Source organism: Lampris incognitus, chromosome 15 (genome assembly GCF_029633865.1).
Source record: "Lampris incognitus isolate fLamInc1 chromosome 15, fLamInc1.hap2, whole genome shotgun sequence".
Classification (NCBI taxonomy): Eukaryota; Metazoa; Chordata; class Actinopteri; order Lampriformes; family Lampridae; genus Lampris; species Lampris incognitus.
In genome coordinates, this window is record NC_079225.1 from 14700617 (window position 1) to 14726175 (window position 25559).

The 25559-nt window shown below is 47.7% G+C and overlaps 1 protein-coding gene across 2 annotated transcripts in view; it reads left to right on the forward strand.

The window, feature by feature from the left end:
- The window catches only part of fut8b (fucosyltransferase 8b (alpha (1,6) fucosyltransferase)), a 117965-nt gene that overhangs the window by 84602 nt on the left and 7804 nt on the right, over positions 1 to 25559 (forward strand). For both annotated transcript variants that reach the window (XM_056294844.1, XM_056294845.1), the window contains 2 exons: positions 1859 to 2096; positions 22626 to 22872. In XM_056294844.1, the coding sequence (XP_056150819.1) occupies positions 1859 to 2096; positions 22626 to 22872 (485 nt within the window). The remainder of the gene's footprint in view (positions 1 to 1858; positions 2097 to 22625; positions 22873 to 25559) is intronic.

Below are 25559 nucleotides of genomic sequence, written 5' to 3' on the forward strand. Positions count from 1 at the left end.
AAACAGCGGGTATGTTCTCATGCACACTAATAAGATCGTCCTAAATGGATGAGGACATTACTCTGACCGCGGAAACAGTCGCAGCGAAGGCCTTCGTGTGGTCGGCATTACTGGGGTAACTTCAGAACCGGCAGTATGGCGCAGCAGAGTGCCGACGCGTTTCATACACATCTTAGTCACGTTCTCTCAGCCGCTTCACACCGTGCACGGGAAAGGTCACCGGACACAGCGAGTCAGGTGCTCTTCGTGCAATGCAAAGAGCGCAGAGTGGAGAGCAATTACGGAAGGGGGTCCACGTATGGAGGACTCGCATGATTTCAAACGTTGCTGGAGATATTGTCTTTTAAAATCGTTAGCCCCATTAGGCGGGGGTTATTAGTGTGCATGGAAGCATGCTCAGCGTGCGGCTTTCCCTTCTCTTCCGGTACATGGCGCGGTGCTGGGAAACGTCCCCGCTAGCCGGTGCTTATCCGGACTGTGCCCTCCTAGTCCCCTCTTTTCCACAAATAGCAGCTCTGTGTTATGCAAAAAAAAGAAAAATAAGCCGCTCTGCGCCCGGCTCCACGCGCCGTGCCCACAAAACCCGCTCCGTTTAAACGGCCACTTAACCTACAGAGCAGCACTTAGGGGCCGACTTTGAGCTCGCGCCTTCTGTCGTTATCCTTGAACCGAGTCCTCGAGCCCTTCGGCGTCATTTGAGCCTCGTCATTATCAGCCGCAGCCTCCGCGCCACCCGCCCCGTGCCGGGCTGCGCTCTCGACTCGGCTGCGACGCCCGAGCTCCAGTCCACGGAGACGAGCCTTTCAAGGCCTTTTATTCTTATTTCATTTATTTTTTATTTATTTATTTTTTTTGTCAACAGCCCTCGTCCCACAACGCTTTCTATCGACGCGCACAACGGGTGGGTCATTAGCGCCGGTGCAAATTAGCGTGCACCTGCAGGGCCGACGCCAAATTGGCAGCGAATTCCTGCGCGGAGATACCTCGGCTTTGTCATAGGTGACGACTACACTGTATGACATGGGCATGGCGGCAACGGCGTTAATGACTTTTTCTTTTTCTGTTTCTTTTTTCAAGATAGGGAGCGTGCCTTCTTCCCCCCCCCCCCCTCGTCTCCTCTCCCCTTGCTCTCACAAACAGCGAGCGCGAGCGCGAGCGTGATCGGCAGCGTGGGCCGGTGGGTGCCAGGCGGCCTGATTATCATGAACTGTCTGCAGCTGTGGCAGACTAATGAGGAAAATACTCCCATCAGCCAGTAATTGCTGTTTAGGAAGATGGTTGGCACGAATGTTGAGGAGATGTGCGCGCTTGCTGCGGTGCACATCACTCCGACTCAGTTGTCGCATCAAGAACACCGTGTGACTGCTGGTGGGGTTTTTTATTGTTCGTAGAATCCGCACACGCACGCACACGCACACGCACACGCATGCACACGCACAGCAGCGCACTCACAGAGATTATGGTTTTGCATTCTTCTCATCAATGGCTGTATTATTTTTGAAGCTACTTTGTGATATAGGGAAGAAGAGGGAGCGAGCAGGGAGGAGAGGGAGAGCGAGAGAGCACACAAAAGGGACTAAATATAAGAGACGGAATGGTAGAGTGACATAGAGGAGGTGAAGAGCGAGAGAGCATAGCAGAGCCAGAGCCACACGGCTGGAACAGGGAGGGGAAGAGACACTCGGGGGGGCTGAGGGAGGGAAGAAACGATATTACTCATATGTTATTACAAGTTGGCGATCCGGGCTTGGAGGGATGAAACGCCAAGGTCAAGTAATAATCAAAAAATGTAAAAAAAATTCAAACATTTTCCCCCCTCTCCTCCCCCTCCCCCCCCCTCCCTCCTGTCGTCTCCCAGAACCCCCCAGACTGCAGCAAGGCACGGAAGTTGGTGTGCAACATCAATAAGGGCTGCGGTTATGGCTGCCAGCTGCACCACGTGGTCTACTGTTTCATGATCGCGTACGGCACCCAGCGCACCCTCATCCTCGAGTCCCACAACTGGCGCTACGCCACCGGCGGCTGGGAGACCGTCTTCCTGCCCGTCAGCAACACCTGCATGGACCGCACCGGCGCCACGACTGGCCACTGGTCAGGTAGATACGCTTCCCGCTTGAAGTCCGACCTGGGGTGCACGCATCCCGAGCTAGGAATTGTAATGTTTACTCTGTGACATATTGAAATATCAAAGAACAACTAAACCCCTGGACCGTTGTATTGAGTCTGCTGACATCTACAGGTTAAAAACCGTATAAAGGTTAAAAAACATGCCAGGCGGGTCTTGGTACTCTGTGACGTTAGCATAGCAGATTTAGGAGTAACCAGCACATCTGTCAGCATTGACAGACACTTAACAATTGTCCGTAGTACTGTGACTGCTGCTTATTTGGCACACCTGTATCCAGCAGACCCACTTGTCATTATCTGCAGCTATGTTTACCCTGCTATGCTTACATCACAGACCCAGACCAGTCTGCCGTGTTTCTGACATATACCTGTTTCTTTAACCTGTAGATGTCATCAAACTCGCTAAAATGGTCCCGGGTTTAGGCGCTCTTAAACATTTTAAGTCCGAAATGGCCATTCGAGCACGACACTTTGATTTGCATTCATTGCCACTTGCAAGTGGAGGAAAAGGCGACATTCTGAAACATCTAGCTTGCGTTACAGGTAAAGGTAAAGCCGCAACATATCTAATACCCATGTGTGACCAAACGTTACACAAAACCTTATAATTCTGACGCTGTGACATGCTTGACTGCTTCACTGTCAAGCAGTGCTGTAAGAGGTGTTGCCTTTGCAGGGCTGACGGGACCTAAACATCTGTAAACAAAGATCAATGGTGATTTAGGGTGTAAGTCATAAAAGCTGTGCCTGCTCTGCTCTGCTACTCTCTCTCTCTCTCTCTCTCTCTCTCTCTCTCTCTCTCTCTCTCTCTCTCTCTCTCTCTCTCTCTCTCTCTCTCTCTCTCTCTGATTGCTCCATCCTCTCAACTGCTCATTTTTCTTCTATTGCTCCATTTGACTTGTGCTCTCCAGGGCCCCTCTTCTGTCTCCCCTCCACATCTCCTGCTCTCCCGGTGCATTTTCTCTCTTTTTTCTCTTGCCTTTCACGTGTCCTTTTTCCACTCTCTAATGTGTTCCCCTGCTCTTTTTCTCACACTTACACCTCCTATAGATCCACACTGGCCATCTGGCTCATAGGGAGCTAACCTGCCGCCGACGCTACCGAAGTCGTTGTGTTTGTCAGCATTCCAGAGTCATGAATCCTTCCCATTGTATCGCCTGCAACGTAACGTGTAGTAGCAACTGGCTAGCTAGCTAGCATTGATATTGCTAGTATAAAAAAGCCAGTTGGGTGATTCGAAATGGTTAGACCCTTACCTGGATTACCATCTGGGCTTGCAGAGCACACACCCATGGGCGCTTGACCAGTGAGGTCCACACAAGCGAAGGTTTTGCATGTTCACTTCATAGTTCCCAGACTTGTAGGGGTCATTTCGATTCAGACTCACTTGTAATTTTTTTTCTTTTTTGGGGGGGATTTCCCCCCCGTTTTTCCTGCTCAATTGTACTTGGCCAGTTACTCCACTCTTCTAAGCTGTCCTGCTATCTGCTCCACCCCCCTCAGCTGATCCGGGGAAGGCTGCAGACTACCACATGCCTCCTCCGATACATGTGGAGTCGCCAGCCGCTTCTCTTCACCGGACAGTGAGGAGTTTTGCCAGGGAGACGTAGTGCATGGGAGGATCCCGCTATTCCCCCCCCCCACCCACCCACCCACCCACCCGAACAGGCGCCCCTGACTGACCAGAGGAGGTGCTAGTGCAGCGATCAGGACACATACCCACATCCGGCTTCCCACTCGCAAACACGGCCAATTGTGTCTGTAGGGACGCCCGACCAAGCCGGAGGTAACACGGGGATTCGAACCGGTGATCCCCGTGCTGGTAGGCAACGGAACAGGCCGCCACGCTACCCGAACGCCCAGCCTCACTTGTAATTTGTAATTCCAGTTGTGTTATTAGTTTTTTATTGTCAGTGTCCAATTCAAATTTGAGCGAGCTGCAGTATAGATTGCATTTCCCAAGTGTCCAGCGAGCAGGTTTTTCCTGCCTGCCTTGCTCCTGGCCTGGGTGTTATCTGGATGGATGCTGTGTTTCTACATACATAATGTCTTTGCTGAGCGGCCGGCGACCACTGTTCACGGGATCGATAGAATTCATCACGTAATGTTGTATACAGCAAAACTGTCTGACATTTTGTTTATGATCCAGTCCGCTGTAAACTCCTTACTGGCTGTATCGCTCGCTATATCACTGCTACTCTGCCTGCTAAACACTAGTCCACATCCTGCCGGCGTAACCACCCGCCGTCTGTTGTCGAGCTCGTATACGTCTTCGCGTCCTGTCTCGGCTGTCCTCCCCAGTTGTACGGAAAGCAAGCTTTGGAGGCCCCTACCCAATCTTTGTATTCGAGATGGCACTTAAGTTTGGGTCCGTGTACTTAACGGGGCGGTTGAACAATATAAAGTGCAGAATGGTTTGTAGGGGTGGGAAGGCAGTAACGCCAGTGGGCCTCCTCCAAACAAACAGACGAGAAGATCCCACCGTTCCGCAATACGCCCATACCTTTAATCTCGAAGCACACAGATGGGCACAAATGTTCTCGCAGACACGGATAACATTATTACGAGCTGAAGCGCTAGTACAGTATAAATATACGTATATATATATGTATATATATACACTACCGTTCAAAAGTTTGGGATCACCCAAACAATTTTGTGTTTTCCATGAAAAGTCACACTTATTCACCACCATATGTTGTGAAATGAATAGAAAATAGAGTCAAGACATTGACAAGGTTAGAAATAATGATTTGTATTTGAAATAAGATTTTTTTTACATCAAACTTTGCTTTCGTCAAAGAATCCTCCATTTGCAGCAATTACAGCATTGCAGACCTTTGGCATTCTAGCTGTTAATTTGTTGAGGTAATCTGGAGAAATTGCACCCCACGCTTCCAGAAGCAGCTCCCACAAGTTGGATTGGTTGGATGGGCACTTCTTTGAGCAGATTGAGTTTCTGGAGCATCACATTTGTGGGGTCAATTAAACGCTCAAAATGGCCAGAAAAAGAGAACTTTCATCTGAAACTCGACAGTCTATTCTTGTTCTTAGAAATGAAGGCTATTCCATGCGAGAAATTGCTAAGAAATTGAAGATTTCCTACACCGGTGTGTACTACTCCCTTCAGAGGACAGCACAAACAGGCTCTAACCAGAGTAGAAAAAGAAGTGGGAGGCCGCGTTGCACAACTGAGCAAGAAGATAAGTACATTAGAGTCTCTAGTTTGAGAAACAGACGCCTCACAGGTCCCCAACTGGCATCTTCATTAAATAGTACCTGTTAGAGCCTGTTTGTGCTGTCCTCTGAAGGGAGTAGTACACACCGGTGTAGGAAATCTTCAATTTCTTAGCAATTTCTCGCATGGAATAGCCTTCATTTCTAAGAACAAGAATAGACTGTCGAGTTTCAGATGAAAGTTCTCTTTTTCTGGCCATTTTGAGCGTTTAATTGACCCCACAAATGTGATGCTCCAGAAACTCAATCTGCTCAAAGAAGTGCCCATCCAACCAATCCAACTTGTGGGAGCTGCTTCTGGAAGCGTGGGGTGCAATTTCTCCAGATTACCTCAACAAATTAACAGCTAGAATGCCAAAGGTCTGCAATGCTGTAATTGCTGCAAATGGAGGATTCTTTGACGAAAGCAAAGTTTGATGTAAAAAAAATCTTATTTCAAATAAAAATCATTATTTCTAACCTTGTCAATGTCTTGACTCTATTTTCTATTCATTTCACAACATATGGTGGTGAATAAGTGTGACTTTTCATGGAAAACACGAAATTGTTTGGGTGATCCCAAACTTTTGAACGGTAGTGTATATATATATATATATATGCACATTGGAGCATTTTTTTGAGCTGAAAACATGTCGGTACTGGTCTTGGGCAGCAGCAGTGATTGCTTACATGATGAATTCAACAACAAAAAGGACACACACATCACACGGCCGCGTAGAGGGAGAAGAGCTGTGCTTTTTCTTATGCCTGGGAGAAAATGTACATCAAAATCAACCTCTTCTGGGGGCGTCCGGGTAGCATTGTGGTCTATTCCGTTGCCTGCCATCACGGGGATCGCCAGTTTGAGTCCCCGTGTTGCCTCCGGCCTGGTCGGGCCTCCCTACAGACACACTTGGCCGTGTCTGCGGGTGGGAGGCTGCATGTGGGTATGTGTCCTGGTTGCTGCACTAGCGCCGCCTCTGGTCGGTCGGGGTGCCTGTTTGGGGGGAGGGGGAACTGGGGGGAATAGCGTGATCCTCCCACGCGCTACGTACCCCTGGCGAAACTCCTGACTGTCAGGTGAAAAGAAGCGGCTGGCGACTCCACATGTATTGGAGGAGACGTGGTAGTCTGCAGCCCTCCCCGGTTCGGCAGAGAGGGTGGAGCAGCAACCAAGATGGCTCAGAAGAGTGGGGTAATTGGCCAAATACAATTGGGGAGAAAAAGGGGGGGAAACCCCCCCCCCCAAAAAAAGGAATCAGAGACCCATGTGACCTGGGCAACACACATGTGGTCCAGCGGACTAGAACAATAAAGAAGGTGACACACCAGCGTTCGCCACCTAAACTCTCTTGGTAGACTAGTGAGGAGATGGGACGAGAACTTCTACTACAACACCGTCACCTTCAGTCTAACCCACACCACCATCACTGTCCTCTACATCTACACCTCTTTATATACTTTATACATGGACACCTCCATCACTGTCCTCTACATCTACACCCCTTTATTTCCTTTATACATGGACACCTCCATCACTCTCCTCTACATCTACACCCCTTTATATCCTTTATACATGGACGCCTCCATCACTGTCCTCTACATCTACACCCCTTTATTTCCTTTATACATAGACACCTCCATCACTGTCCTGTACATCTACACCCCTTTATTTCCTTTATACATGGACACCTCCATCACTGTCCTCTACATCTACACCCCTTTATATCCTTTATACATGGACACCTCCATCACTGTCCTCTACATCTACACCCCTTTATTTCCTTTATACATGGACACCTCCATCACTGTCCTCTACATCTACACCCCTTTATTTCCTTTATACATGGACACCTCCATCACTGTCCTCTACAGCTACACCTCTTTATATCCTTTATACACGGACACCTCCATCACTGTCCTCTACATCTACACCCCCTTTTTTCCCTTTCCCTTTTTTACTTTTTTCTAAGTGTGACTAGATGGAGAAAGTACTTACTTGTTTCTCAGTACTCCTACTTAGTCAGTGCATTGCATGTTGGGATAGCCTCCAGCCCTCACAACCCTTAATTATAATGGGTGGTAGTATGTGATGGATCCATCCATTATCCAAGCTGTTTATCCCAGGGAATGCTGGAGCCTATCCCAGCAGTCACTGGGTGGCAGGCGGGCAGACACCCTGGACAGGCCGCCAGGCCATCACAGGGCCCACACATTAACACCTAGGGACAATTTATTACGGCCGAGTCACCTGACCTACATGTCTTTTGGACTGTGGGAGGAAACCGGAGCACCCCGGGGGAAACCCGCGAGGAAAGAGGTGACGGCATCGTCAAATCCAGTTCCTTTAGGGTTGATGAACAAATATTGCCATTCAACACGATCGAACGCTTTTTCAGCATCAAGTGATACAACCGCTTCAGGGGAGCGGCTCGGAGGGGACTACATAATGTGTAGTAATTTTCTCAAATTTGAGCTGGAATGCCCATTTAGAATGAAGCCCATTTGGTGTGGCGGCGTAATCTGAGGCAAAATCTTCTCTCATCTCGCTGCTAGAATTTTAGCTAGCATCTTCTGATCTGCATTTAATAAGGAAATTGGACGGAATGAGGCACACTGAAGTGGGTCTTTATCCTCTTTTTGGATGGATAGATAATATGAATCTATGCATAGTTTGGATAATGGTCCACGAAAATGAGGCCAGGGTATGCCAAACTGGTGTGATCTCACCCATTTTTTTTTTTCGTTCCTGCCTAGGGACACCACTGTGAATGTGTCCATATGTACATATCCCCTTTTCTTTTTTTTTAGGAAGTTGTTTCCACGGGACACAAGACATTTATAGAGACTGCATGGTGTGTGTGTGTGTGTGTGTGTGTGTGAATCTAGAATAGAGTGACGGAGAGAAGTGAATGGTGAAGGCACGGTGGGTTGTGATCCGAACCCCACTCTAGGGGAGTAAAACACGGTTCTCATGAAAAAACACAAATCTTCTCGTGAAAACAGAAGCACCTTTTTCCCCGTTGAGTCATTTGTTCGTTTTTCGTAGAAGTTTTTATAGAAGAGTTCGTGATGTTTTGGAGGCGCTTCCGAGAGTCGAGATTCAAGGCTTTCACTTGGTTCTCACTGAGCGTGCATGTGTGTGTCTGTGTGTGTGTGAAACTTGGACTTTCATATCCCGTACCAAGGACGGGATATGCTAACAGCTTGGTAAGCAGGTTCTCTGGTCAGCTTGCAGTGGTGCAGAGGGAAGATGTGCAGGAGTTGGATCCCACCCCTGCACGCTATTCAATTAGTCTGCAGCAGCACATGTAAATGCTTCAGCCTGGCGTTACCTGTGAGGCGCGGTAGTGCTCTTAATGTTGAAGAAAAGCACAAAGGAGACACTTGTTACCCACCGTCTCATCAAACAATGGTGTATTGATCAAAGAGCTAATTAAAACGAAGGGGGGGGGAAAGTCAGCGTATTCCTCGCATGCTCCTCGAGGAGATATTAATGCCTCGGTGAGACTGGGTCTGACGGGTGAGGAGGGGAAAACATACCGCTGTCCTCGGCGTGAAATCTCAAACGAGCATCGTGGGTGTCCATAAAGTCCGTTTCCTGAATCTTTAACCAGAAAGACGTTTCACTTCCCTGAGTCTGGATGAGATTGCAGTTCACCATTAGTTGTTGCTGTTATTTTTCTTTTTTTTGGGGGGGGGGGGCTGCAGGGCAAAAGACAGAAATGACAACACCTGACAAACTAACAAAGACTTGACAGATGAGGACAACAATCTGCCAGCAAAGCAAAAAAAGAAAAAGGAGAGGAGACGACAATAACGATGATAAATGGACAGAGGTGTGATAAAGTAGAAAATGGGTGAGGAAAACGGGGTGAGACAGGACAGGATGGGGGGGGGGATAAGACGAGACAGGGAGGGAAAGGATGGGAGGTATATTGGAAGAAGAAATGTTGCACAGTGTGTTTGGCTCATGGAGTGGGGACGTGGGTGGACATGCTGGTTCCCATAAAAGTTTTCCCCATCCGCTCCTCAGGGTGGGAGTTTTACATTTAACGACTACCGCAGTGATGCTTTCGACTGGAAAACCATCCGGGGGTCTCCCAGATGGCTAAGCGATACTGCAGGGATACTTGATGACCATCAGTTATAAAGGTTTCAACTTCTTTTTCTGAGAAATCGTGTTTGGTTTTGGTTTTTGTTTTGTTTTGCGTTGTCTGTTCGGCACCTCAAAAACTACAGTGCCCATGAGCCTCCACGGCTGTTACTGTGGAGGCTCATGGGTACGTTCCTTCACAAAATGAGTCTAAACCAGTGTTTCTCAACCCAGTCCTCAAGGACCCCCTATCCTGCATATTTTCTTTGCAACCCTGAATAGGCACCTGTTTGTAGTATTTCAACCAATCAGCAATGAATTGTGTCAGATGTTGCACACCTTGCATAATTAAGTGCTGCGAGATGATTGGTCGAGTAAGTACAAGCAGGGCCACCTATGCAGGGTTACAATGAAAATCTGCAGGATAGGGGTTCCTTGAGGACTGGGTTGAGAAACACTGGTCTAAAGAAAGCAGCAGCGCACTTACTAGGGGGTGAGACAATTCACAAATCTCACGGTTCGAGACGTCTCCCGATTCAGGGCTTGTAGCGCCGCATTATGTAATAACGCCGCGTTTTTTTCAAATCAAGACATAAATTTTGGTGGTTTATTACATAATGCACCAAATTATTACATTTTCTTCATCAAAAAGTGTAACATCCGCATTTTGTAATAACCGGCGCAATATGTAACAACTTATGACAAAATGCGGATGTTACACTTTTTGATGAAGAAAATGTAATAATTTGGTGCATTATGTAATAAACCACCAAAATTTATGTTGTGGTGACCCACATCTATATAACGAGAGACATTCACCTAAGAGGACGGTGTACCTTTAAGGGAAGAGGCGAGGGGTAAGATAATGCACTTCCGCTTCCGGTTCACAGTTCAGTGTCGTTGTCGAATGTATGACATGCTAAGTTGGAGCTAGTAAACTACCTCGACTACGTCTACTCTCACGTCTCCTGTCTCGTTGTTTTCTAACTCCACAATGTCTTGATTGGAAAAAAAGGTGGCGTTATTACATAATGATGTGAAAATTTATTACATTGTTACATAATGCGGCGTTATTACATAATGCGGCGCTACAGGGCTCACGGTTTCGATTCAGTACGATGCAGTGGACGATGCCTTGGTAAGCAAGAGACAAAACACCCAAGTTTAATAACTTTGTGGGAGGGAAAAGATACAGATCTGCCGCTCCCTGAATGCTCCTAGAATTGCATATATGTGCATTAAAATAAGTGTTAGATCAATTGCGCAAACAAAGTTTAAGATCTACCTAAAACGACAGTGAGCGGTCAAAATGACCGCACGTAATTTGCGCGTCATCGTTGGCGTCATGTCACTTTGTGACATGTGTTGTCGCGTCATTTCCTTCGCAACGTTGTTTTTGGGTTTTTTTACCTTTCACGTTTTGTAGGTCTTGTTATGTTTGTTAGATTAGCAGTATGCGTTTTAGCAATATGCGTTTTCCGTTTTGTTTTTCAGGTATCGTTTCCAGCATGTCTGGGTACAGCCGCCGTTTCAGACGCACCATGACTACCACCGAGGCGTTGCAGTATTTACAGGCGTTGGACAGCGGCCATTTTAAATTGTTTGAAACGTAGTATTGTAACGATCACGGCTGTGTAGACTCGCTAGCCCGCTGGCTAACGGGTCAGGCCCTTTAGTCGACTGGTTAACCTAGTCGCCCATAGTGCGGGAGACTCGGGTTCGTGCAGATTCCCGGCTACCTCCTGAATTCGCTACAGTATTAATGTTGTTAAAATGTTAATTTTGGGTGTCAGTCGTTTCCTAACAGACACACTAACATATGTGATGCGTTAATATCTCAACTGGGTATTTATCCTGACAGAATATAGAGTTGAAAAACCAGCGGTCATTTTGACCACCCATGGTCGTTTTAGGTGGGGGGTGAAATCCTGGTCGTTCTAGTTTTAACACAGTCTCGCGAAATGGGGACGGTCTCGAACCGTGGAGACCGTATCGAACGATTCGGAATTCGATCCAGTATCGCCCCACCCCTAATGCCCATCGGTGCGCTTCAGACCAGTTGGTGGTGGTCACGAGCAGGATAATGTACCATATTTTGTTGTTGTTGAATTGATTAAAACCACTGCTGAATTATGTTATTGGAAGAGTTTAGCTAGCTGCAAAGCTTGACCAGCGTGGGCCACAGAATGTTTACCTCCGTGATTGGGCAGTTCCCAGTCGTTTATACCGATGGTTCCACCACCCAAGTGTTAGAGATGCGTGAACAGTCAGTTATGTGACTCTGGCTATGGGGGAAATGAATGAGATTTGGCTTGCGGGAACCGAGGCCCCCTGATGTAACACCACCCACTTCTGCACTCTGCGGTGCATTTTGTGTAGTTTGGAGGGGGTGGGGGGTAAATGAGTCAAATGAGTCACAGAGTGTACGTGGAAAAATCAGCTGCAAAAATGGGAACTAGGTGGTCTGGAAGGATTCGGTGTTATTTAAGATTGCTGTAATTTTTTCCCCCCTCACAATGTTTAACAGGTTGAGCCAGGGGTTTATGGATGGTCAAATCTTCCCAACTGAGTAAAAAAAAATTAATTTTTTTTTGGCAGTGCTCAATGCTATTAATATTATTATGGATTATTATATTTTATATTATCATATATTATAATATCAATATGAGAGGTTTAGATGGTTTTGGCATTTGAAGTGAAGTCTCTTAATAAAAATAGAAAGGGGTGAAGAGGAGGGCTAAGGTCAGGGGCCGTCGGATAGCCTGCTCGTGACCTCTGACCAGAAGGTTGGGACATGTTCAGTCTCCAGACAGCATGGAAGTGGTCATCTGTTGTGGCTGGACAATGCAGTCAAAACTGTCAATGAAGCACATAAGATGGAGTGTGGGAGGCGACGCGAGTCATGCGCAGCATCTTGTGTTATTTTGATTTCGCCGATCCAGTTCAAGGAGAACGTATAGTTGTATTGACTTCACCAATTAAAACTGGATTAATGTAGGTGAAGATCTGATGTCTGTTTTCCCACTGAGATTCACATAGTGTTGTCTTGATGTCGGAGGATCTTAATATATTTTTTGATACGTTCCTCTTATTTTTCCTAACCTTGTCAAATACTCCCAGAAGTGCGCGTAGATCAGAGGAATGAAACATATGAATTCTGTTTTACGGTGGACCCTCATGCCTTCAGCTTGCAGAGCATGAATCTATGCACCGGGCATGGAGTTTCGATGAAATTCAGATGAGTTTTACAGTTTAATTAGGTGGCGGTGGGAGGAAGAGACGCCGCTTTACTGTACATATGTGCCAAGAAGTGCAAGCCTCAAAAATATACCCGCTCCCCCTTATGTGAATCCTGCCAATGTTGTTATATAAGCTGAGATAGGCCTGGGAATATTTTTTCCGTTCAATATTTAATGCTTCCACCAATTCATATTCAGTTTATGCTCTGACACACACACACACACACACACACACACACTCGAGCTGAAGCCTCTGTTCCTGTGTCCTTGTTGTTAACGTGGTTTTTTTTTTTTTTTTAATGTACCCTTGCTATGAAAGGCCGTTTTTAATGAGTCATTATGCTATTTGCTTGAAAGAGAGCCGTGAAGGTTGTGTCTGCAACGGTACCGGGCCCGTCTGTGGCAGCCGGAGCAGCCACTTCACCGCTAAAAGCACACAGGACTCCAACTTGTTTTTAAATCAGTGGTTTAAAGACACACTGACACACAAAATGCGTCAGCATGCACGCACACACACACACTCTCATGCACACACACACACACACACATGCACACACACACCCTCTCCTTGGGTTTTCAAGACTGGAAGAGAGTGAAGGTTGTGTCTGCCAGGCATATCCCTTCTGGTGAGATGAGATTAGCTGGAGCTGTGTGTGTGTGTGTGTGTGTGTGTGCTAGTTTTAATATATGGGTGTGAGTCTGTGTGTGTCTTAATATATGGATATGTGTGTGTTTTAATATATGGATGTGTGTGTGTGTGTGTTTTAATATAGGGGATCTGTTTCCGTGTGAGTTTCAAAAAAGAAGTGTGCTTCTGTGCGTGTGTCTATATCTGCCTGTGTTCAGATGTGTGCTTCTCTGTGTGAGTCTGTGTGCGGCTGTCAGTCTGTCTGTTGGATACATGTATTTTTTACGACTGTCTTTGTGTGAACTGTGTGCAGCGGTGCATGTGTTAACACTGATGCCGGCATTACACACATGTGCGTGTTTGGATACGCGTGCTGGCGGCTCCTACCCCCCCCTCTTTTGCGCGGTCTCTGTTGCCCCTGCCGGAGGCGTGGCAGGGGAGTGAGGCGATTCTGTTGCCCCGGAGAGGCTGACCTTCCTAATCAACCCCGCTCCACCTTCCCCCGCCTGGGGACTCTGCCAGTCAGGACCTCTCCTCTCGGGGCCGATGCCAGCCCTCCGCTGCGGTCCTGGCCCCTCGCAGTATGGGGGAGCTCACCTCGGCCTTTGGAGGGAGACAGACAGACAGCAGCTGTCACTCAGGAAGGCTGCATCCAGAGGACAGAGGGGATTTATGTCAGGGAGAGTTCAGGAAATCTGTGGCATTAGGGCAAAACGTCCCCGGGCGCTGCACTAGCGACTGCCCGCTGCTCCTAGCTACACAGCTAGCATGGGTTAAACGCAGAATAAGGAAATATATATGTATATATACATATATATGTTGTATATATATTGTATATACGTATATATACAACAGATTTATACATATATATGCCTGTATATTTGTGTGTGTGGATATTTACATACACATATATAGTACATATGTATATATACCATACATATATACACACACACACACACACATATATATATACCTGTGTGTGTGTGTGTGTGTGTGTGTCTTCTATATGTACATATATATGTGCCTGTTTGTGTGTGTGTGTGTGTGTGTGTGTATATATATATATATATATATGGTAGGGATTGCAGTCCATTATCAGCCCCATGATACTAAGCAGTCGTCTGTACGTCTCTGAAACAGCGCTGAAGTTGTGTCTGCTGCCGAATATAAAAACTCAGTCCCTGGTTCGCCAGCGGGCTGCATCGTGGTGTTATTCGCTCTTTTGTATTTTATCATTCGATTACCAAGAATACGCGGCGTCGTTGGTCACACTCTTCTTCCATACAATGCAGCCTGTTGGCAAGCCCGTCCGTGAGCTTGGTGCTGCGGAGGTCTGCTCACATGAGATAAGTTCCCCACCAACTCTCTTGACACTCACGGGGCAATCGGCCACAATAAAGAGCACATTAAGAGGACCCTGATGTCCGCGGTGTTGTCTGCTCTCGTGTCTCGGCCCGAGCCGCTGCCGGCGTATTGCTAAGTGCTCGGCACATGTGGCCCCGCCCTGCCTCCAGCTGTGTTCACTCTTCCTCGTAAGGTTGAAGACATACGTGAGAGATCAGGTAGACTAGCGAAACAGAAGTTATATTCACCTTATTTGTCTGAAAGCTGGTGTGAGTCATGTCCCATCCGGCCCTCCCTCCGAGCAGGTGTCACAGCCATTGTGGCTTGTGTGCCGTGCCGTCAGGCCGGCGGCAAACAGTTCCCACCCCGTAAGAACACGGGAAACTTGGCCAAAGCAAACACGGCCTTGGCAATGTAACACAGGCTACGTGAAGTACGTGGCAACACTTGTCCTGCTGTGGTGCCGACTGTAAAACAGGTGGCTCACCTGCAGGGCCGGCCCTAGCTAACATGGCGCCCGAGGCAAGCTTGTCTGTGGCGCCCCCTCATGACCAGAGATTTGTGCTTCTTTTTTTAATTTTTTTATTCAACACATTTATTCAACGTAACACAAAGAACTTACAACTTGAAGGAGATGTGTAGTTACGTTTGTTTTAACAATAATTTACATCGTATATACACATTTGCAGCACGTGCTTACACCCGAGGAAAAAGAAAAGGAAGAGCAAGAAACACGTGCAATAGGACTAAAGATACAAATAAAAATAAATGCAATTTAGGAAAAAAAGAGGTGACTAATGTTCTGACGTTGCCCGTATTAAATTTGTGCTTTTAATTCACCACTTGTAATTTCCTTGGTCAGAGACGAGAAAAAAGGGAAGAACTTCAAGAAGAAGCACAGCTGATAAATAATGTCCGACTATATTCGCGTTATTCACCCTTTATTTATCTAGTCAATAACACTTAAAATTTATAAATGCAATATAAAAAAGCCACATAAATGAGCCAATTAAAGCAAAAACCAGATACAAATATTGCACATAATTAAAAAAAAAAGAAGCTTAAGAAGCCCCACAAGCCCCAGTTTTAACTAAGGTTAAAAGGAACAAGAAATGAGGGTTTAAAAAAGAAAAAGCCTTTCAGTACAATCTGATGTGTGACCAGAATGTGCAATTGGTACATAAATGACAATTGGAAAAATGAATCAATAGAACACAGCAACAAAAAGGTAAATTAATATATCAGCTATTTAAATCTCTTTGCATGAGGTTGTTGTGATTAAATACAGATAGAGAAAAATAGATAAGAAATGAGAATGAATAAGAAAGGTAAGACACTGAAACTGCAGCCGTCCTCTGCAACTGGACGCTTCTAGTGTTTCTTGCTGCGAAATCGTCGATCGTGTCGTCGTATGGTAGCTGTTCTGAAACTTGGTGGTCTATGCTCAGAAGTCCAGGGAGACGCTCTTGCCCCATGGAAGACCTCAGATACGTGTTTTATTAGTTTGAGCTTAGAGAAATTCGTCTCTACAGCAGCCACTCTTATGGGAAGAGTGGCAGAAATTCTCGAAGCTTCCCACATGTTGGGGCGTCCGGATAGCAAAGCGGTCTATTCCATTGCCTACCAACACAGGGATCGCGGGTTCAAATCCCCATGTTGCCTCCGCCTTGGTCGGGCGTCCCTACAGACACAATTGGCCGTGTCTGCAGGTGGGAAGCCAGATGTGGGTATGTGTCCTGATCGCTGCACTAGCACCTCCTCTGGTCGGTCGGGGATGCCTGTTCAGGGGGGAGGGGGAACTGGGGGGATAGCGTGATCCTCCCACGCTCTACATCCCCCTGGCGAAACTCCTCACTGTCAGGTGAAAAGAAGCAGCTGGCGACTCCACATGTATCGGATGAGGCATGTGGTAGTCTACAGTCTCCGGATCGGCAGAGGGGGTGGAGCAGAGATTGGGATGGCTTGGGAGAGTGGGGTAATTGGACGGGTACAATTGGGGAGAAAAAGGGGGGGAAAATCCATTAAAAAAAAGCTCCCCACATGTTAGGATGGATTTCTGCAAGCTTCTTTTCATAGAGGAGAGTCAGACGTTGCATTGTAGTCATGTTACTTGATGGCGAGTTGGGAAACTGCTCCATTTCTGCAGCCAGTTCGCTGCCATAAAGGTCTGACTGTCCTCCCTTAGTCGATGTGTCACTCGGTGGCTTTGCACTGCTTTCTTAGCAAGTCCTCTTTGGGCACGTTGATGAAGTTCAGCAGCACTCCAAACTTGTCTTGGAATGCTTCCAGGGTCTCAAACCTTTCATCAAGTGAACATGGGCAGAATCCGCTACCACACTGAAGAATGTGATCTCCAGTTTCTTTGATGCGTCATCAATAGGTTCATCTGGAGCTGTGTAGCTGAAATGCCATTTTGTGGTTCTCGGCCCCTTTTGTTTGAGTACAGCCTCCGCATTCATCTCACAGATCGCCTTTGCTGTTGTTTGTGCACCAGTGAAGCCTCTCTGTCTGTACTTGGTGAGAGAATCCCTTGTCTTCCTCAGGAGGCCCGCGGCCACATCCACATCCAACTGCATTGTAGTTGATTGCATCAGTTTGCTGACATATTGAATTTTGCTGGGGATATCATACCAGACAACTGAGCCAACAGTTAATCTGTATGAACCTCCTCAGCCAAAGACTGTGCCTCAACTTTAACAACAGGATCTGCAGTAGAATCCCCCGCCCCCATCTCTAACTTGAGGTGCTTGGTACATTATTGCCTCAATACTTTTCACTCTTCTTTCCCATCACGTTTATCTATTTATTTATTTTTTAAATGCCCCCCCCCCCTTTTTCTCCCCATTTGTATCCAGTCAATTACCCCATTCTTCCGAGTCGTCCCGGTCACTGCTCCACCCCCTCTGCCAATTCGGGGAGGGCTGCAGACTACCACATGCCTCCTCTAATACATGTGGAGTCACCAGCCGCTTCTTTTCACCTGACAGTGATTTCGCCAGGGGGATGTAGCACGTGGGATCACACTATTTCCCCCCCCAGTCCCCCCTCCCCCCCGAACAGGCGCCTCGACCGACCAGAGGAGGCACTATTGCAGCGACCAGGACACATACCCACATCCGGCTTCCCGCCCGCAGACACGGCCAATTGTGTCCACAGGGATGCCGGACCAAGCCAGAGGTAACATGGGGATTCAAACAGGTGAGCCCCATGTTGGCAGGCAATGGAATAGACCACCACACCACCTGGACGCCCCTCCCATCGCGTTTCTGACCATGACTTCAATGTGGTTTTGACATGTTTGAGAAGTATGGTCCATCTGCGAGGAGACGCTGGGAACAGAGTGAAATTTTTCATCAGATACCCAAGAGTAGCAAACAGTATCTTGAGAACTCTTTGCAGCATCGGCTACTACCAGATTTCAAGTATGAGCACCTCAAGGAACAAAAAAAGCTCATGGACTTTGTTGGTTCCACCTTGCTGGAACACCTTTTGTTCTTTCCCCTCATGTTGGCACCGTTGTCGTAGTACGGTCCTCTAAAGTCCTCAAAGTGGATATTGAGCTCCTCAAGCCTTCTTAGAATAAGGGATGAAAGGCTTTCCCGCTGTTGGCTGCTGTGCCAAGAGGAAACCCATGAAGTGCTCCTTTATTTCCAGTGAAACTATCCTAAGAAGAACAGAGCTGTTCTATGTGACTCAAATTAGGTGTGTAATCCAAAATAATGGAGAAATACTACGGGCTTTGACTTCGTCCACCATTTTTTCCCCAAAAATCTTTGCACAAATGGGCCCAATCCCAATTCCCTACCAGCCCTACCCCTAGTTTTGGAGTGCCCTCTACTGGGTAGTGCAGAATGGAGCTACAAGAAGTAGGGTTTGAAATCCTTCCCTAGGAAATGGGACACCACTCATTACATCGTCACCATAATCGTTACGTCTGCGGCTCAGAATTTTATTCGGAGCCCGGTTTGCTCAGGAGTCCCTGGAATGTTACAACGTGATTATAACATTAAAGTGTTATAGTACTATCCATCCATCCATTATCCGAACCACTTATCCTGCTCTCAGGGTCGCGGGGATGCTGGAGCCTATCCCAGCAGTCATTGGGCAGCAGGCGGGGAGACACCCAGGACATACATTTTTTATGTCTGATTGCTTTGCAAGTGTATTGTCCACTACTCCTCATTCCCCAAAAGAAACAGGACATTCTACCCTACGTGGCCGTGTACAAAACGGAGGGGTAGGGCCAAGTGATAGGGCCAAAGGAGGAAATTGGGATTGGGCCATGGACTCTATTAGCCCATTTTGTATTGTTTTGTCAAGATAGTGTGTATGATGGCTCACAACACCCTGCACTCTGTTTATATGCTGCTTCATCATGGGATCAAATTTGGCCATAACACTCAACCAACCATTGTCTCTGATTGGTTGGGAGTGTCTATTGTTCCTTTGAAAGCCATATTTCTCTGAGCTAATGACCGAATCATGGCTCCAATTCTATTAAGGACTTGGCGCCAGCTCTTTCTCTCAGCCTCAACAAGCGCCATTTCTGATTGATCAACTGTTTTCTTTTGTTCAGTGTGAACCTCAAGCTCCTTCCATGTTAGCATTTGTGTGGCATGCTCCTTGCTGTGTTCATGGGTGTTCAGCAATGAAATGGGTTTTTTTTTCCAATCCTTCGGCCCTTCTTTGTTCAATTTGAAATCTTCATGCGAAAACATCCTGCAACAAAAGCAATACAGACTATCATTCTTCTCAGAATACATTAGCCAACTTCTTAAGATGTTTTTTTCTCCATTCACCAAGGCTCTGTGGATATATTCATTCTTACACCTCCTGCTGTCTTTTTGCTTTGGAAAGGCAAACGTTGGTTTAATAGATATGCCCCCCCTGAACATACTCTGTTCTTATTAGACAGGATAAGTAAGATGATGGTTATAAGTGCAGCCTTATAACCATCATCTGGTGGTTTCTCAACAGATGTTTATCAGCAAACAAAGCTAGGTAGCCTGACACTGCACCACCTGCCTAAGGCCAAGATAAGGGAGTGTCTCCAGGAAGCGCAAAAAGGTTGTTTGCAATGGGTGGTTGTGGAGCAAATAATTTGAAAAGTGCATCTATAAAAACGCAACTGTCCACGTTCTGAGGACCAATCTACGATGCCTGGCCTGTATTGCACCCTGCTCATCCCTGCGTGTGGTGGGTCCAGCCACTCGCTGGTGAGCTCCTTTCCCAGGTCTGGCTCCAGGAGGGGGCCTTGGTTTCCCTTTCTGGGCGAAGTGTTGTAACTCTGCTGGTTTACTTTCATTGGGTTTCTTGGGAATCACTCTTATTCTGCCCCCCCCCCGGGGACCAATTTGCCTTGGGAGACCCTACCAGGAGCTATTGCCCCTGACAACACAGCTCCCAGGATCACCAGGACACCCAAACCCCTCCACCACATTAAGGTGGCAATTCTCGGGGATATACTCGGAGATTCTCAGTGGGTGTCGGACTTTGCCAAGGTTGTCCCTTGTCGCCGATTCTGTTTGTGATATTCATGGACGGGATCTCAAGGCGCAGCCAAGATGAGGAGTGTGTCCATTTTGGGAACCGCAGAATTACATCTCTGCTCTTCGCAGATGATGTGGTTTTGTTGGCTTCATCAGAACGCGACCTCCAGTGTGCACTGGGGCGGTTTGCAGCTGAGTGTGAATTGTCGGGATGAGAGTCAGCAACTCCAAGTCTGAGGCCATGGTTCTCCACTGGAAAATGGGGGATTACTCCCTCCAGGTGGAGATGAATTGTTACCTCAAGTGACGGAGTTCAAGTATCTTGGGGTCTTGTTCATGAGTGAGGGTAGGATGGAGCGGGAGATTGACAGGCGGATTGGTGCAGCATCAGCAGTAATGCGGACGTTGTACCAGACCGTTGCGGTGAAGAGGGAGCTGAGCCGGAAGGCAAAGCTCTCAATTTACCAGTCAATCTTCCTTCCAACCCTCACCTGTGGCCATGAGCTTTGGGTAGTGACCGAAAGGGTGAGATCGCGGATACAAGCAGCTGAAATGAGTTTCCTCCGTAGGGTGTCTGGGCTCAGCCTTAAAGATAGGGTGACGAGCTCGGACATCCGGAGAGAGCTCAGATTAGAGCCACTGCTCTTTCGCGTCGAAAGGAACCAATTGAGGTGGTTCGGGCATCTGATTAGGATGCCTCCTGGGCGCCTCCTTTTGGAGTTTTTCCGGGCACGTCCGACTGGGAGGAGACCCCGGGGTAGACCCAGAACTCACTGGAGGGACTACATGTCCAATCTGGCCTGGGAATGCCTGGGGATCCCCCAGGAGGAGCTGGAGGGCGTTGCTGGGAAGAAGGATGTCTGGAGTGCCCTACTTAGCTCGCTGCCACCGCAACCCGACCCCAGAGAAGCGGCTGATGATGAGATGAGAGCTATAAAGTAGAATTAGTAAGGTAAAAAGATCGTTGTCAATGTCAAGTAAAAAGGTTATGGTCAATATGAATATTATGAGTTGGCAGTGGTATACAATAATAATCTCATCTCATATTGGAATAATAATTAAAGTTACATGTTTTTAATGAGAATAAATTGTGTCTCCTTTATCAAGTAAGAAACATTGTGCCTGCATCAATACTGCAATATCAAATGGGATTCGATTAACAGCTCTATTTGTTAGTATTAATCTTAAAAGCAGACAAGTCTTGCTACTGATCAGTTATATAAATACAGCGGTGTTAGTTTGTTTTTAATCCACTTGTGCAAAGACAATTATAATAGTCTGGCCTAAATCTAAATGACAAACTAGAGTCAAATTTGTTCTAAATATATAAAAATAATAAATGGACAATAGCCAAAAGAAAGAAATACAGATTCACATACACCGATGATGCTTACCTTATTTTGCTTAGCCACATGCAGTAAAGTGGCCATTTGGACTAGCCCAGATAAAGTAATAACATTAGCGTTAGCAGCACACCAACAAATTTATATTGTTAATCACATACCTTTATCTTTTTCACATTCTCTTCCTCCTCTTTCTTTCTTTTTCTGCCCTGGGCACCAGATAATTTTGGCTTTTTAGACACGTCACCTTCATCAACGTCAGGCAGAAGTCAGGACAAGTGGTTTAGGGTGGCAATCTCCTGCCTTAATCACCACACATGAATAGCGAGAATGGGGGGACGACACCAGGTCCACGACTCAGAAAATTATTTTGCCTGTGTATGATGTAATCTACTACCATTAATTTGGGCTGCTCCCGTTAGGGGTCGCCACAGTGAAACATCCTTTTCCATCTCTTCCTGTCCTCTGCATCTTCTTCTGTCACGCCTCGATAGGGGTGCATTAAAAACAAAGGGTTTTTTTTGGGAGGGGGGGGGTTTAAGGTCGAAATTAGGGTTAGAAAGTTGTGCACCCCCTAGAGCATCCTGCGCCCCTAGAATTTGCCTGTACTGCTTACGCAGTGAGCCGGCCCTGATCACCTGTCCAAAAGAAGCATCGCCACACCGTCATCATGTTTCAGTCTAAGAGTTTCAACAATGGTATGTGGAGCATCTATGGAGAGTTATGGAACCTGACTCCATGGTCCAGATCAGGGATTAGCAACATGATCCAGAAAGGGCCGGTGTGGGTGCAGGTCTTTGTTCCAACCAAGTCGTTACACACCTGAGTCTACAAATCAAGGTCCTCAGCAAAGACTGTAGGTTGACTAATAGAATCAGGTGTGTAACTGCTTAGTTGGAGCAAAGACCTGTACCCACACGGCCCTTTCTGGATCACGTTGCCCACCCCTGGTCCAGGTGGATAAAAAAAAAAACCTGTTCATTAATGGAGAAAAATCTTAGATTTCAGTTTTAAGCAAGCTAAAGAAAAATTTCGCAACATTATTGATGAGGGAAAAACAAGCTCAAATTCACCTTGACCTTGGACCTCTCTTACCGCCCCCCCAACCCCAACCAAACCTCATCTCCCTGTCCCTGTCCCCAGGTGAGGCCCATGATAAGGACATCCAGGTGGTGGAGCTGCCCATAGTGGACAGCCTACACCCGCGGCCCCCTTACCTGCCCCTAGCCATTCCTGAAGACCTGGCCCAGCGTCTGCACCGGCTCCACGGGGACCCTTCCGTCTGGTGGGTGTCCCAGTTTGTCAAGTACCTGGTGCGTCCTCAGGCCTGGCTGGAGAAGGAGATCCAGCAGACCACCGCCAAACTGGGATTCAAACACCCCATCATCGGGTAGGGACGCTTGACATTCTGTCCTCCGTGTGTGTGTGTGTGTGTGTGTGTTATTCTTCTCCCCTGACAAAAGTGCTTGCTTGTTCCTCTTTTTAACTGTTGTTTTTTGGTTTTATTTATTTATTTATTTATTTATTCCACATATCGATCAGGGCAAGGGATTTGTTTGTTAAGCACGTTTCCTCTTTCTGCAGTTACATTACAGTATTAACACACTGGGACAGCCCAGCACAGCCATGGTCGTCTGTCTTTGGTCCCTGGACAGCTCTAGCAGACCGGATGTTTAGGGCTTTGCTCAAGAGCACTTCAGTCGTACACATTAAGAACAAGGGAGAGCCTTTTGCAGCCAGATTTTTGCAGCTACCCTGGGGTTTTTGAACCGGCGGCCTTCTGGACAGAGGCAGCCTTTGCCCCCATCGGCGCCCTGTCCACATCTCTGTGTCTTGGACCGGTCGGGAACGGTCCTTTGCGGTCCAGCACAGTAAATGTGTGGCTCTAATACTGTCACACAGTGAATTCAGCTCTCGCATGAGGCGCCCACGTCGGAAAAAAAAAACTATGCACTCCTTGTACTGGAAGTCACTTTGGGATAAAAGCCTCCATCGAATGGGATGTGATTCGTTTATTTATTAATGTTTCTCTTACCCACACTTCACTGAGTCAACATTCATCGATAGGACGCATGCCTTCTCCTCCTCCCGCTGCCGTCCACGTTTGTTCCGTCCCTCCCTTCTGTCCGTGCCCCTTTTATCAAACCAGGATTTCTTTCCTCCTTCGTGTACCCTTAGTTTGGTTCAGTTTGAGTTAAATAGTGGTCGCCATTTACTCTTAGAATGTGCCTCAACAGGGGCGTCCGGGTGGCGTGGCGTGGGGTCTATTCCATTGCCTACCAACACGGGGATCGCCGGTTCGAATCCTCGTGTTACATCCGGTTTGGTCAGGCGTCCCTACAGACACAATTGGCCGTGTCTGCGGGTGGGCAGCCAGATGTGGGTATGTGTCCTGGTCGCTGCACTAGCGCCCCCCCTGGTCAGTCGGGGCACCTGTTCATGGGGGAGGGAGTTACTGGGGGGAATAGCGTGATCCTCCCAGGTGCTATGTCCCCTCTGGTGAAACTCCTCACTGTCAGGTGAAAAGAAGTGGCTGGAGATTCCACATGTATCGGAGGAGGCATGTGGTAGTCTGCAGCCCTCCCTGGATCAGCAGAGGAGGTGGAGCAGCGACCGGCATGGCCCGGAAGAGTGGGGTAATTGGCCGGATACAACTGGGGAGAAAAAGGGGGGGAAATTACACCAAAAAAAAAAAAGCAAACGGTGTTCAGGAATGTGTCATTTTACGTCCCCGGCTCAGACCCCTGGCGTGGTCGAGGTGAGCATCGTCTTTCTCCCCTGGCGTTCCCGTCCTATGGAAGCTGGTTGGAACCATGGGTGCAGTAAAGTCTATGGAAGCTGGTTGGAGCCATGGATGCAGTAAAGCCTATGGAAGCTGGTTGGAGCCATGGGTGCAGTAAAGTCTATGGAAGCTGGTTGGAGCCATGGATGCAGTAAAGCCTATGGAAGCTGGTTGGAGCCATGGGTGCAGTAAAGCCTATGGAAGCTGGTTGGAGCCATGGGGGCAGTAAAGCCTATGGAAGCTGGTTGGAGCCATGGGGCAGTAAAGTCTATGGAAGCTGGGTGGAGCCATGGATGCAGTAAAGCCTATGGAAGCTGGTTGGAGCCATGGGTGCAGTAAAGCCTATGGAAGCTGGTTGGAGCCATGGGGGCAGTAAAGCCTATGGAAGCTGGTTGGAGCCATGGGGCAGTAAAGTCTATGGAAGCTGGGTGGAACCATGGATGCAGTGAAGCCTATGGAAGCTGGTTGGAGCCATGGGGCAGTAAAGTCTATGGAAGCTGGGTGGAACCATGGATGCAGTGAAGCCTATGGAAGCTGGTTGGAGCCATGGGGCAGTAAAGTCTATGGAAGCTGGGTGGAACCATGGATGCAGTAAAGCCTATGGAAGCTGGTTGGAACCATGGGGGCAGTAAAGCCTATGGAAGCTGATTGGAGCCATGGGGGCAGTAAAGTCTATGGAAGCTGGTTGGAGCCATGGGGGCAGTAAAGCCTGTGGAAGCTGGTTGGAGCCATGGGGGCAGTAAAGTCTATGGAAGCTGGTTGGAACCATGGGTGCAGTAAAGCCTATGGAAGCTGATTGGAGCCATGGGGGCAGTAAAACCTATGGAAGCTGGGTGGAGCCATGGGGGCAGTAAAGCCTATGGAAGCTGGTTGGAGCCATGGGGGCAGTAAAGTCTATGGAAGCTGGTTGGAACCATGGGGGCAGTAAAGCCTATGGAAGCTGGTTGGAGCCATGGGGGCAGTAAAGTCTATGGAAGCTGGTTGGAGCCATGGGGGCAGTAAAGCCTATGGAAGGTGGGTGGAGCCATGGGTGCAGTAAAGCCTATGGAAGCTGGGTGGAGCCATGGGGGCAGTAAAGTCTATGGAAGCTGGTTGGAACCATGGGTGCAGTAAAGTCTATGGAAGCTGATTGGAGCCATGGGGGCAGTAAAACCTATGGAAGCTGGGTGGAGCCATGGGGGCAGTAAAGCCTGTGGAAGGTGGGTGGAGCCATGGGTGCAGTAAAGCCAATGATCACAGCTGCCCATGACGCGGCGTGCCGCAGGTTAATTGTGCCAGACGGAGAAAGCGTAAGG